This window comes from Elephas maximus, chromosome 12 (assembly GCF_024166365.1).
Source record: "Elephas maximus indicus isolate mEleMax1 chromosome 12, mEleMax1 primary haplotype, whole genome shotgun sequence".
NCBI classification, from domain to species: domain Eukaryota; kingdom Metazoa; phylum Chordata; class Mammalia; order Proboscidea; family Elephantidae; genus Elephas; species Elephas maximus.
In genome coordinates, this window is record NC_064830.1 from 46,138,637 (window position 1) to 46,152,319 (window position 13,683).

Here is a 13,683-nt window from a genome sequence, read left to right on the forward strand (position 1 = left end):
GATGTGTGTTTTATATTGAAAGTATATCTCGGTTTAGATTGGCCATGTTTCAAGAGCTCATTAGCCACAGGTGGCTTGTCGCTACCTCACTGGACAGTCTAGGTCTAGAAGTTTCCCCTTCCTTTTTTTTGTTTTTCCATTGCCATTTATTTGTTGAAGAAACTGAATTTTCACATGTAATTACTCACGTTCTGAATTTTACTGATTGCATCCCTGTGGTGGTGTTCTTCTACCCCAGGTATTTCCTATAAGTTATTAGAGCTAGAAGACTTCTCATATGAATAGATTTGACTTCTTTTTTTAATTTTTGGCATAATTGGAGTCCATGTCCCTTGCCCTTTAATTTTTAAAACTGAGGCTCAAAGGGGTTAAGTTAATTTGCCCATGGTTACATAGCTAGAAACAGAGCTGGAATTTGCACCCAGGCAGTCTGGCTGCAAAATTGTTACTCTTAACTACTACATTATCATGAAATAAAAATATTTTATGGCTCATAGTTTGACATCTCATGATGTGATTTTTACTGAAGGAGATAAATGGGTGAGACAATGCTAAGCAGATTTTGTAGGTCAGATATTAAGTATCCAGAATCATGTCTTACACATTTATTACTTACAATGACTATTGTATCTTGAATTTCTCCAACTTAAAATACAGACATCTAAGTTTTGGTTCCATATTGTTTCCTCCTTACTGTGTTCCGTCTTAATGATGCCTTTTTTATTCTTCCCACACCCCTTTTTTATGCTTTCCATTATGTCTTTGAATGATTTTTCTGTTTTGCCTCTAGGACTGGTTTGTTGTAAACCCAACAACAACCAAAAGCTTTGAAAAGCTGATGAAGATAAAGCAGCGGCAGCAAGAAGAAGAAAAGCGGATGCAGCAGCACAGGAGCAGAAGGTCTCTAAGAAGGCGGCAGCAGCCTGGTGCTGAGCATTCGGAGACAGAGCTGAGTCTTAGAGTAGGGAAGGATCAGAGGCAGAGTAATGAGCAACTGGTAGTGTCGACCTCCTGTAAGGAGCCAGAGCGGGAGCCAGTGCCAGCACATTTCCAGAAAGTAAAACCCTCAAATACTCATCATAAACGAGGGAGGAAATAGGCAGGCAGTGTGAGTGCACTCCTGGGAGGGTGAATGCTTTAGCTCCTGGATTCTGTGATGCTGTCGTCACGGGGACCTGTGCTGGGAGGACTGAGTCTTGGGGGCGCTGAGCGGAGAGAAATGTACTTTTTCGGTTGTTTGTGACTTTCTCAGCTTCTTCCTTCTGTGTAGATTTCCCTGTTTTCCCTACCCCCGCCTTTCCGGTAGGTTTTCTTGCTATTCCTTATTGGAGTCCTCTTGTTTTTCTGACTCTTATCTTGCCCAAAGAGCTCCCTCTTAAGGCCAACTATAGGCCTCTTTTGCCCTCTATAAAACTAAGAAATCTTTTTGGTGTTCTTTCCTTCCTGGAGTGTAAAATGTTCTTGGAAGCTCCATTGATTTAGTAGCCACTCCATCATCTAGCTTATAAAACAATTCCAAACTAATTTTTAAAACCATAACTAATTTATCATTTTGCGTTTGTGATATAGTAAGTCTAGAAGCTAGAACTGTTGTCATTCATGTAATAAGGTTACCCCATCTCCTTGGGAAACAAATTTTATGGGGGCTTTTTGTTACAGTTTTAACAACCCAGTATGGTTTTAGAATAGAAAGTAAGAAAATGGACTTGGTTTGAAAAAGTTAGAACTGCCCTACTCTGGTTATACTGGGAAATGCTTTGTTTATTCTAAGTAGCAGTGACTAACTAGACCACAAGCATGATAAGCAGGCTTAAGAGTAAACATTAAAATGACTAGAAAGAAGAAAGTAGAAAAAGCAATAAATACTGTCTCGCCTTTTCTGGGGCTTGAGATCTCATGTGTTGCTATGGTTAGTGCCGTCATGTAGCCTGCTCCCTTGATCTTAGGGATTGAGAACTATCACATTGCCCCTGATGTTTTGGCACAGTGCTCCTGGTGATACACTAATATTGGCAAGGTACACATTCCTTCTCCCCTGGACTTTACCTCACTTGCTAGTCTAAACCCCCAAGGTCCTCATCTATCCTTTTAGCCCTCCTCTTGTCTCTGAAATTTCTGAGAATATTGCCCTTCTATGAAGTTCTGTCCTCTTTATGTCCTGAGACTTTGATACCAGATGTAGATATTTATGTGGAGCTGAAAAGAAAAATTCTTTTTCTGTACCTCATGCCCACCTGGTTTTGTCTAATGGGCTGTTTCTCTTGGATGCTGTCTTTCTCTGAAACATCGGTTATAGCAGCTTTCCTGTCGTGCTTCTGGATTCTCTTCCCCTTTTTCCATTAATATTGATCTTATATATTCTTCCCTATTTTTGTGGCATATGCCACATAAAAAATAAGGGACCATTAACCTTGATAAGGACATGTACTACCTTTTCAAATTCTGAAAGGCTGTTAACCATTCTTTAACTCTCTGTCCTTCTTTGCGCTTCTCCACATAGCTTTAAGACGTGGGCTTTTGTGAAGACCACTTTCAAACTAGGGAGCATTGAAACCTGATTTGGATACTGCCAGAATAGGTAGTTTTGAAACAAGTGAAGTACCTGGTATATCCACTCTACATTTTCATTGGCAATTGTGTCCTTAAAGCCTTTTCAGAAGATAAGGTTGCCAGGGAGGAGAAATGAAGAAGCTATGTTAATTTCTGGTGAGTAAGACTCGGGGAATGTTTGGCAATGACAAAAGAAATAAATGACTCTTCGTTAGAATGCTGTTTCCAGTTGTTCATTGACTCTGGCCTGCCACTTGACTCCTTGCTGACACAGTAAATGGGGGTAAGAAGATGGTTGGGGGATAGGTATGAGTTTGAAATAAGTTCTAAATGCAGTTGTCTCAGTAATGCTTTATCTCCTGGATTCTGTGTGCTCATGAAAATGAATAATTTGTTTGAGATTAAAATGAATTATTATAGGAAAGTTGCCCAGTCTCATTCAGGGCCCTTGCAGGTGCTCCCTTTCTTTTTCCTTCCTGAGACCAGGGATCACCATAGGAGACAGGACAATCCTAATCACTCTATTGAGTTTTTAAGTTTATTTTTAAAAAACTCATTAGAATAACATATACTGAGTTTGACAGTATCAAGTATAGCTAGACTGTGGAGCAGTAAGAACTTTAATACATGGTTTAGAGTGTAAATTGGTACAATCACTTTGAAAACAATTTGGCAATACCTAGTAAAGTTGAATATATTCCCTAAGACTCGGCAGTTTTAATCCTAGGTATATAAAGAGACACTCTTCTTGCCCAGGTATACCAGAAGACATAAACAAGAATGATTATTGCAGGATAGTTCATAAGAGATGAAAACACCCTGTGGTAGAAACCACTAGCTGTCTACCAGAATATGCTCTCACCTTGCAAAGTAATAGAATTATAGGACAAATACTAGGCTCTTATTCCCCGAGTGGTAAGGTGTACCTGGAAGCCTTGTTGGCGTAATGGTTAAGTGCTATGGCTGCTAACCAAAAGGTCTGGCAGTTCGAATCCATCAGGTGTTCCTTGGAAACTCTATGGGGCAGTTCTACTCCATCCTATAGGGTTGCTATGAGTTGGAATCGACTTGATGGAAATGGATTTTTTCTTTTAAGGTATAACCAGCTAACTTCTCTCCAGTGGAATGCGAGTGTCACTTCTTTGCTGGAACTTTTAAAAGAGTGAGTGTGCATCCATGCTTGCTTTCCCCTTCCTCCTGCTAGATGCAGATGATGAGGAGGCCCTAAGGGATGGCAGAGCACAAAATGGACTCTGAATCACCCTGACAAGGAACCACTTGCCAACCAGGAGCATCCATCTTAGACTATTATGTGACTGTTACATGAACAAGAAAGAAATCTCTATTATTTGAGACATCATATGTTCTTTGGTCTGTCACAGCACTTTAGCCTACTCTAATACACAACCTAATTGTCCATCAAGAGAATGGATAAATTTTGGTACAGCCACACAGTGGAATACTATACAGCTATAAAATTAACTAGGGTTTCTTGTATCATCATGTATAAATCCCAAAAATAATGTCTGGAAAAAGCACTTGGTCAAACACATCAAGGGTATTATTTATATATGGTTTAAAAACATGTAAAAACACTAGTTTACAGATATATGTATATAAAGTAAAAGCCTGAAAACATGCACAAGAATGATAAACATCAAATTCAGTATAATGCTTCTGGGATTCAGAAGGGATTTCAGTTGAATTTGTAATTCTTTTATTTTTACTTTCAGTCTAATAGGTTTTTTTTATGCTTTAACTGAAAGTTTACAGTTCAAGTTAGTTTCTCATTCAAAAGTTTATACACATATTGTTATTTGACCCTAGTTGCTCTCCCTGTAATGTGACAGCACATTCCTCCTTTCCACTTTGGATTTCCCATGTCCATTCAACCACCTCCTGTCCCTTTTTGCCTTTTCATCTCACCTTCAGACAGGAGCTGCCCCTTTAGTCTCATGTATCTATTTGAGGTAAGAAGCACTGTCTTCATGAGTATCATTTTATGTCTTATAGTCCAGTCGAATTTTTGTCTGAAGAGTTGACTTCAGGAATGGTTTCAGTTCTGGGCTAACAGAGAGTCTGGGGGCCATGTCTTCCAGGTTCCCTCCAGTCTCAGAGCATTAAGTCTGGTCTTTTTACTAGAATTTGAGTTCTGCACCCCACTTTTCTCCTGCCCCATCAGAGACTGTTGTGTTCCCTCTCAGGGCCGTCATTGGTGGTAGCCAGGCACTATCTGGTTCTTCTGGTCTCAGGCTGATGGTGTCTCTGGTTTATGTGGCCCTGTCTGTCTCTTAGGCTTATATTTTTTTCTTGTGTCTCTGGTGTTTTTCATTCTCCTTTGCTCCAGGTGGGTTGGGACCAATTAATGTATCTCAAATGGCTGCTTTCAAGACCCCAGACACCACCCACCAAAATGGGATGCAGAACATTTTCTTAATAAATGTCGTTGTGCCAGTTGACCTAGATGTTCCCTGAAACCATGGTCCCCAGACCCCCACCCATGCAACTCTGTCCCTCAAAGTTGTAATTATTAAGGTAGATAATGAGTTATGGTTTTCTATATTTTTGTATGCCTGAAATATTTTAAAAAGCAGTTCACATACACATCAAGGAAAAATACATTCTGCTCATCTTCTTAAAAGGGAACACTATAAATTTTACTTCTGCTTCATCTTAACCTTTAATTTCCCTCACCCTGTGGTCTGTTTCCCCATGTCTTCTCCCCTTCAGCACCACTGTTCAGATGCTGGGGCCATAAACATAGTTTTCCTTGATCTTTCTTTTTTTAGTTTCTCAAAGTGAATTCATTAGCAAGTCTTGTCTACCACCAAAAAAATCCCTAATCTGTTTTTCTATTTCTACCATGGTAATCCAGACCATCTTCCCCTCTTGTCTAGGCTACAATAGCTTCCTGATTGATGTCCTTGTTTCTACTTTTTACTGACTTGGGCACATTCTCCATAGGGTGGCAAGAGTGTTTTCAAAAATGTAATTCAGACCTCATTCATTGTAAAAGCCTATTGGTTTCCCACTGCTTGTAGAATAGAATTCAAACCCTTTACAGTGGCCAATCAGGCCTTCCTGCTAACCTTACTAGCTTCCTGCCCCACTACCCATTCCCCACCTGCACTTCAGCCACACAGACCTTTGTTCATTGAACATATCAAGCTTATTCCCACCTTCTTAGAGCCTTTGCATTCACCGTTGTGCCTGGAACAGTTTCTTCTGGTTTTTTGCACTGTGGGCTTCAGCTTATTCAGGTCTCAGCCAACATTTCAGCTTAGAAATCTTTGCTGTTTAAAGTCACTTTCTGTAACATCACTCTGTTTAATTTTCTTCATAGCAAAGCAGACAAAAAATAGATTGAAATGAGTTGGCCCCCTACTAAGTTGAGGGTGTGGATTTCAGATATGATTCGCCCTTTAAAATCTTTACGCCTTTATTCACTCTGAAAGGAGAAACCACAAGCAATCCACCACATCATTTAACTGGAGTGATACAAAAAAAAAAAAACCCCAAAACCCAAAACACTGCCGTTGAATCGATTCCAACTCCTGGTGACCTTATAGGATGGAGTAGAACTGCCTCATAGGGTTTCCAAGGCTGTAATCTATGGAACATCTTTGTCCTGCAGAGCAGCTGGTGGGTTCAAACTGCCGACCTTTTAGCAGCTGAGTGCTTTATACACTGTGCCACCAGGGCTCCTTCAACTGGGATGATAGGAAGTAAAAATAAACAGATCAGATGGAAGATACCCACTCCTGAAAGAGAAAATTGGGACGGCAGCTGCAGGAGGGGGATTAACAGCAGAAGAAAAAGAGTCTAAGGTACCTCCTTTGTGACTCCTGGTCAGCCTTAGGTGCGGTATATGTTTTCTTAGGGCTTTTGCATTCACAGAGAATAGGGCCTCAAACTTGCTTTGGATATCATGCTTTTCAAATTCAGTCTTCCTGTACCTGTAGCTCATGAATAAGTATATGGTTAAGGTACCTGCATGATATTTGAAGTCCTAATTTCTGTATTAAACCAAAACCAAACCAAATCCATTGCTATCAAGTTGATTGCAACTCATAGGGACCCTACAGGACAGAACAGAACTGTCTCATAGGGCTTCTGAGGAGCAGCTGGTGAACTCAAACAGCCAACTTTTTGGTTAGCAGCCAAGCTCTTAACCATTGTGCCACCAGGGCTCCTCCGTATTAAAACTGCAGTTTTACTTTTTGCACACTAGTATGAATAAGACGTGCAGAAAGGGTAAGAAGTGTGATAAAGTAGAAAATATATTAAAATAGTAAAAAAAAAAGCTAGATAAATTATAATTCTAAGTAGATCTTTATTTAATAAAAAATTCTACATATTTAACAAAAACTATTAAAGCTAGAATTAAGAGGCACTTCAAGGGAGGATCCTTTTTTAAAAAATCCAATTTTAAATGCATTCATTTTATGCATGAATAAAACAATTCAGGAAAATTATTTTGGAATGTTTCATTAACAGTTTTTGAAAAACATAAGTTGTTTATATTTTCCATAGAAGAGCAATGTTAAAAGAAGGGGTTATATTCCTGAACTAGAATTCAGCATTTAAGTAAATCACAGGTTTAAATATAAATATGTCATAAATGCAAAAAATACAACTATGTTAAAATCTATACTAATTTAGTAAAATTCCCAGTTGTATAAAATGGACATAAATATATGGCACACATTGATTATAAAAGGGATTTCATGTACTACAAAGTGTATGTGTAGTGAGAAAATAGAATAAATGATCTAAACCCAATTAATACTAACTAATTTTACTTGTCATAGAATTTAGAGTGCTGCTATGGAAACGGGATAACAACAGATGGCACAAGACTTAAAAATTGCCCAAACATCTTAAAACTTTCTTTTGATACATTTTCTTAAACAAGCAGAGGCATCCAATCATGTCATTGATGCCGTAGGTGTTTCCTCATGGAAAACATTTCCAAAACAACTGTTGACCTAATGTATGTCCCCTTCCTCCTCTCTTAGTTTCTCAATTTATTCGAAGCTAAAACTGGGGAGGTGGGGTTAGCATTAGACCTAGCACTTAGTGGACTTGCTGTTGAGTACTTTTTGCTTCATGGAAAAAACCACAGAAGCATCTACCGGTCACTGGCATAAACAAACAAAAAAAGGCTTAAAAACACTTTTTGCCTTTGCCTTTGTGTGCTGAGTTGGTCAAAAGGAATGAGGATAAACTGATACCGGGTTATTTACAGAGCTGAAAGAACTATATGAAATCTGAAACACTATCCTTAAAGGTGCTTTCTCTATTAACAAATCTAAGGTAGATGAAATAAATCACAACTTTTCTTCTCACCTCAAGTTGATCTTGAGTGAGTTTGAAGTACAGGGTGTTTGGTAAGCGGCTGGGTATTAGGTTAGGGTCATAACCGTGGAGGTTTGTGGAACATCCTGTTTATTAACAAGAGCTACTTAGAGGAAGGGTTAAGGGAAGCCAGTCACAAATATGAAGCAGTACTGCTGAAAAAAAGCACCCAATCCTTCACACCTACACATCATGATAGACATCTTGCCATAGCAATTAGATCCAAAAAGCTTCTTAACTGGGTTTATGTAGCACCTAAAAGTACTTGCTCCAGCGCTTATTTAATCAGTGTTACTTTAGGAATTATTTGGGATTAATCCTTGATTTGGTGCCTAGGGGAGGGGTCAGTGTGGTCTTTGGAGCATCCTGTCCTTTTAGGCACCAATTATACCTTCCTTGCATTCGTTGCCTTCCCCGGATTAAGCCCTCCAGGTACCACTGTTCTTGCTGCAGTTGCTGTTTCCTGTTTTTTAATTGGCTTTGACAAGCCACCAACTCCTGGGATTGCTGAATTAGCTCCTGTAGATCCTTCTGTAACTGTTGGTTCTCTCTGTTGATGCCACGGTAGAACTCAAGAGTATACTGCTTTGCTGCCAACTCCAAGGCTTGGTTCTTCCTTTTAAGCTCTCTTCTTTTTCTCTTTCCCAACTGGCTTATGTCTGGCTCACTCAGTTGTTTCTCCAGTAGTGCTTTTTCCTGGAGGATCTGGACCTGTACTTCCTGTGTCTTTGCAGCTGTCTCATCTTGGACTTTCCTTTTCTCCTCCTGCAATGCCAGCATTTCTATCTCCTGTTTTTCCTTTAATATTAAAATGTCCTTCATTGCCTTCAGCTGGTGTTTCAGAAGGCTTTGGGTCTTTTCCTTCTGCAAGAGCTCTGCTTTAAGCACTGAAGTTTGTTTCCCATATCTTGAGGTTGCCTCCTGCCTCCGTAGTTCAGTCTCCTCACTTTTTTGTACATAGTTGTTCCACATCTTAATGGGCTGCTTTCTGTACTCCTCAGTCTTGTTGGTCAGGTATTCCAGAATGAATTTGTGTTCAGCCTGGACAAGTAACTTTTCAGTGCATAGCTGCCTGCTTTCCTTCTGTAGCTGTTCCTGCTGGATTTGAGCTTGTTCTATTTGATTGTTCAGGTCCACCACTTCCACCATTGCCTTTTTTTTAAACTTCATTTCAGCCTTTGTTAGCTTCTCTGGCTTGAAAAAAGTATTTATTAGACTAAGATATGGTGGAAGAGCTGTCTCAGGGCCCTCATCAAACCTGAAGGGAGAACAAATGACACATTCCCCTGTTGGTTCTTAATGAAAACTTAGGAAATAATTTTTAAAAAATGCACATTTGTACTTGGACTCATACAAGAAAATATTTTTGAGCACCTAATATGTTCCAAGGAATCCCTGGGTTGTGCAAACGTCTAAGTGCTGGACTACTAACTGGACTACAAACCCACCCAGAGGCACCTGGAAGGATCTGCTTCAGAAAGGTCACACAGCCTTGAAAACCCTGTGGAGCAGTTCTACTCTTGACATGCGTGTGGTCACCAAATGGACTCCATGGCAACTAACAACAACATGTTCCAAGGGAATACATTTAGGGGTAAAGATGAGGGACTATAGTTTACAATGCATTCACTACAACGCTGTGAGGCGTTATCTCAATTTTAAAGAGTAGAAAAGTGGTTCACAGAATATAAGTGACCTGTCAATGTTTGGGGCTCTGGTGGTGCAGTGGTTAAGCGTTTGGCTGCTAACCAAAAGGTCGGCAGTTCAAATCCAGCGGCCGCTCCTTTGGAAACCCTATGGGGCAGTTCTACTCTGCCCTAAAGAGTGGCTATGAGTCGGAATTGGCTCGAAGGCAATCGGCTGGGTTTTTGTCAAAGCTTACACACCTAACAAATGGCAGAGCGTGGGTATAAAACCCAGATCTTATGGCTTACAGCCCGTATCAAGGACCTCAAGAACAGATTGGGTGGCCAAGAATAGGAGTCATCTCGGCTTTTTCACCACGTTTCCGCGATGGCGCTTCCATGAGAGAGAACCTCCCCTTCTCAACTCACGTGCGCCTCGGATCCAACGGTTCATCCTCAAGGTGATGGTGATTGTGCAGTTCACTAAGGGTGATGGTCGAGGGGCAAGCGCTAGTGTCCGGGGTCGGCGACACGCGGGAACGGTATCCAAGCGCGTTAAGTTCTCGCAGTGTCTCCGTTCTGTGCTCAACGAGTCTCGGCGCTGCCCAGCAACCCCGGGGGTGGCGCTCGGCCCCAGTCCAGACCCGTCCGGCCCAGACTTGTTTAACCTCCTCGGCTGCAGGGTAAGCCCCAGCAGCCAGTTCTCCCGTGGCTCTGTTTGCTCCTCCTTGGGGGCCGAAAGTGAGACCCACTCTCCTCATTCTAGTTCTGTGGGAGCCTGCCCCCGCGATCCCGTCTCTTCTCCTTCTCCCGGGGACCAGGGCTTTCCTCTTCCCAGGCCCAACCCTATGAAGGTTAACACCCCTTCTCCTTGCCCCTTCAGCCCGCCTCTCGGTTGCCCAGCGTAACCGCTACTCAGTCACTGTCACTAGTTGGCTCCCGAGCTGGGTCGAGACACAAAGAAGACTGTGAGGCACTTCGCCCCGCCCCCCGTCCTTACTCTTCGAGCCCATTCGACTCTATGCTCATTCCCAGCCCAGAGCGTCGCGGAAGTCTCTCTAGCCACGCGGCGTCTCTGTCGTAGGGTGGGCGGATCTAGAAGAAAGATGGCGACTCCCGTAGCTGTGTCAGAGCCACAGGCTTCGGGTGGTCCTCGGCCCACAGTGTGTCTGTTGGTGTTGGGAATGGCGGGATCTGGAAAAACCACTTTCGTACAGGTGACTTACATGGCTCAGCCGTAATAAGGAGTACGTGAGAGGTTGTGCTGAACGGAAGCCTAATAGATAGGGAAGGAGGTTTCTCGGGCGTTGGAGGATACTCGCGCGTGACTTTCTTGCGCTTCAAATCAGCTCCGGTGTCTTTCTTGGCGACGTATTCTCGGATTCTAGCCTGGGTTAATTAAGGCTCTTTTTTGCTTACTCTCAGTGCTCAGTGCATGCTTCATATAATTTACCACGTTGTACTGGAATTGTCTCACCGATAAAATTGCGAACTTCTGAAAGTCGGGAACTTACAGGAAACTCCAGCAGTTAATACAGTGGTAGCACACAGGCTGTCGGTGAAGATCCGTCAAAGAATTATTAATTGCACGCCTACGATGGTCTAGGCACTGAGAACACAGCGACAATAAGGTTGACAAGGTTCTTGCTTTCATGGAACTAATATTTCAGTGGGGGAGACAGGAACTCCTTCCTCCTCCCCAAGCAATTAAGTGAGCGATGGCGAGTAGTAGAGGATGGTGATAAAGGTAGCATTTGAACTGAGAGCTGAATGTTGGAGGTGAACATAGAGAATGGATATTTCAGTTAGAGGGAAGTGTAGGTGCAAAAGCCTTCAGTCACGGGCAGTAAAGGAATGGAAGTTCTCTCTTCTTCTCTTATCGTCCTTTTTCTCTCTTATCGACCTTTTCCTCTCTCTCCACCCGCCTCCTCATGTCTCTGCAGAGGCTCACTGGACACCTGCATAGCCAAGGCTCTCCACCTTATGTGATCAACCTGGACCCAGCTGTGCATGAAGTTCCTTTTCCTGCCAATATTGGTGAGTGAACTATACCAGAGCTTGAGTGAAATGCCTAAAAGGAAATGGAAAGCCTCAGTCTTCTAGTCTTCAGTGCCTTCATTTTTCTCAATATCTACTGTCATTTTCTTGGATTTGTGAGAGTCTCTATCCAGGCTTCTTTATTCACATTTTCTTTTTGTTTACTCCTTTTCCTAAATTTTTTTGTCTCCTTTCCACTTACCTTTACCTCTCCCCTCTTTCTAACCCTAGTGTGTTAGGCTATTCTTATTTGGGTAGATAAGTGACAGGAAGTCAGTCCTGTTGCTTCTGCACTATAAACCCTTCAGCTGACTCTTAAACATAAACCTTTTCCTTTTAATTTCTTAAAGTTTAGTCAGTATAAGGGTTCTTATGCTACAGTTTTGGAAACGCTGGTGGCATAGTGGTTAAGAGCTATGGCTGCTAACCAAAAGGTCGGCAGTTTGAATCCACCAGGCGCTCTTTGGAAAGTCTATGGGGTAATTCTACTCTGTCCTTTAGGGTCACTGTGAGCTGGAATTGACTCAAAAGGCAATGGGTTTTACAGGGTGCTGTAGCTGACTCGCTTATCTATAGGGATCTTGCTCCCACTTCCAAAGTTTCATGGGAAAATATCTGTATAAATGCATATGTATATTGCTCTGGGAAGAGGTTCCCAATTTTCATCAAATTCTAAGAGGAGCCTGTAACTACAAAAAAGATTAAGAATGAATGTGATCCAGCGTTATGATTCTTGTTAAGATCTGGGCTTCCTGATTTCCAGGCCGTCACTGTGTGCTAATTGATCCCTCCTTGTCTCTGGGTTTTGTTTTTTTTTTTTTTTTTTGGCTCTTCTTAATCCTGATTAAACATACCTCAGAGAAATTATGGGTTTGGTTCCAGACCACTGCAATAAAGTGAACTGCAAGAATTTACTGGTTTCCTAGTGCATATAAAATTTATGTTTACACTGTAGTGTAGTCTGTTAATTGTGCAATAGCATTATGTCTGAAAACACAACGTTCATAACTTAATTAAAAAATATTTTATTGCTTAAAAAATGCTAACCATTATCTGAGCAAGTTTAATCCTTTTGCTGATGGAGGGTCTTGCCTTGATGTTGATGACTGCTGAAGCTTGGGGTGGCAGTGGCAGTTTCTTGAAATAAGAAAACAATGAAGTGTGCTACCTTGATTGACTCTTCCCTTTCATGAAAGATTTCTCTGTAGCACATGATACTGTTTGAGAGCATTTGACCCACAGTGGAACTTCTTACAAAATTGGGGTCAGTCTTCTCAAACCCTGCCGCTGCTTTATCAGCTAAGTTTATGTAGTATTCTAAGTCTTTTGTTGTCGTTTGAACAGTGTTCACAGCATCTTCACCAGGACTAGATTCCGTGTCAAGAAATCACTTTCTTTGCTCATCCATAAGAAGCAACTCCTCATCTGTTAAAGTTTTATCATGAGATTGCAGCACTTCAGTCACATCTTCAGGCGCCCCTTCTAATTCAGTTCCCTTGCTCTTGCCAGCACATCTGCAGTTACTCCCTCCACTGAAGTCTTGAATGCCTTAAAGACATTCATGAAGATCAGAATCAACTTCTCCCAAACTCCTGTTAATGTTAATATTTTGATGGTTTTTTTCCCATGAATCACAAGTGTTATTAATGACATCTAGCATGGTGAATCCTTTCCAGAAGGTTTTCAATATACTTTGCCCAGAACCATCAGAAGAATCATTATCTGCAGCAGCTGTAGCCTTACGAAATGTATTTCTTAAATATAAGACTTAAAAGTCAGAATTACTCCTTGATCCATGGGCTGCAGAATGAATATTGCGTTACCCATTTAAAAAAAAAAAAAAAAAACCATTACTGTCAAGTCGATTTCGACTCATAGTGACCCTATAGGACAGTGTGAAAATGTCCCATAGGGGTTCCAAGTAGCAGCTGGTGGATTTGAACTGCCCACTTTTTGGTTAGCAGCCAAGTGCTTAACCACCGAGCCACTAGGGCTCCAGATGTTATTGTTAGCCGGCCTGAGAACATGAATCTTCTTGGACATCTCCGTCAGAGCTCTTGGGTGACCAGGTGCATTGTCAGTAAGCAGTAATACGTTGAATCTTTCTTTCTGA

The 13,683-nt window shown here is 41.5% G+C and overlaps 3 protein-coding genes across 6 annotated transcripts in view; 2 read left to right on the forward strand and 1 right to left on the reverse strand.

The window, feature by feature from the left end:
• The window catches only part of ZNF512 (zinc finger protein 512), a 58,233-nt gene extending 55,466 nt beyond the window's left edge, over positions 1-2,767 (forward strand). For all 3 annotated transcript variants that reach the window (XM_049902905.1, XM_049902907.1, XM_049902908.1), the window contains one exon: positions 791-2,767. In XM_049902905.1, coding sequence (XP_049758862.1) covers positions 791-1,099 — 309 coding nt within the window. In that variant the 3' untranslated portion in view covers positions 1,100-2,767. The remainder of the gene's footprint in view (positions 1-790) is intronic.
• Positions 2,768-5,179: 2,412 nt separating this feature from the next.
• CCDC121 (coiled-coil domain containing 121) lies at positions 5,180-10,532 on the reverse strand. Of its 2 annotated transcripts, XR_007519736.1 has the most exons (3): positions 9,963-10,532; positions 7,900-9,166; positions 5,180-6,506 (listed from the first exon to the last, which is right to left on the reverse strand). XR_007519736.1 is itself a non-coding variant. In XM_049904720.1 (2 exons), exons 1-2 carry the CDS (start codon positions 10,292-10,294, stop codon positions 8,212-8,214), a joined length of 1,287 nt encoding a protein of 428 aa, XP_049760677.1. In that variant the 5' UTR covers positions 10,295-10,532; the 3' UTR covers positions 7,226-8,211. The 2 variants fall into 2 exon arrangements, 1 of the variants encoding a protein (XP_049760677.1); XM_049904720.1 differs by lacking the exon at positions 5,180-6,506 and having other exon boundaries at positions 7,226-9,166.
• Positions 10,533-10,587: 55 nt separating this feature from the next.
• The window catches only part of GPN1 (GPN-loop GTPase 1), a 47,150-nt gene continuing 44,054 nt past the window's right edge, over positions 10,588-13,683 (forward strand). Inside the window, exons 1-2 of the mRNA XM_049904728.1 lie at positions 10,588-10,750; positions 11,477-11,570. Of these exons, the coding sequence (XP_049760685.1) occupies positions 10,640-10,750; positions 11,477-11,570 (205 nt within the window). The 5' untranslated portion in view covers positions 10,588-10,639. The remainder of the gene's footprint in view (positions 10,751-11,476; positions 11,571-13,683) is intronic.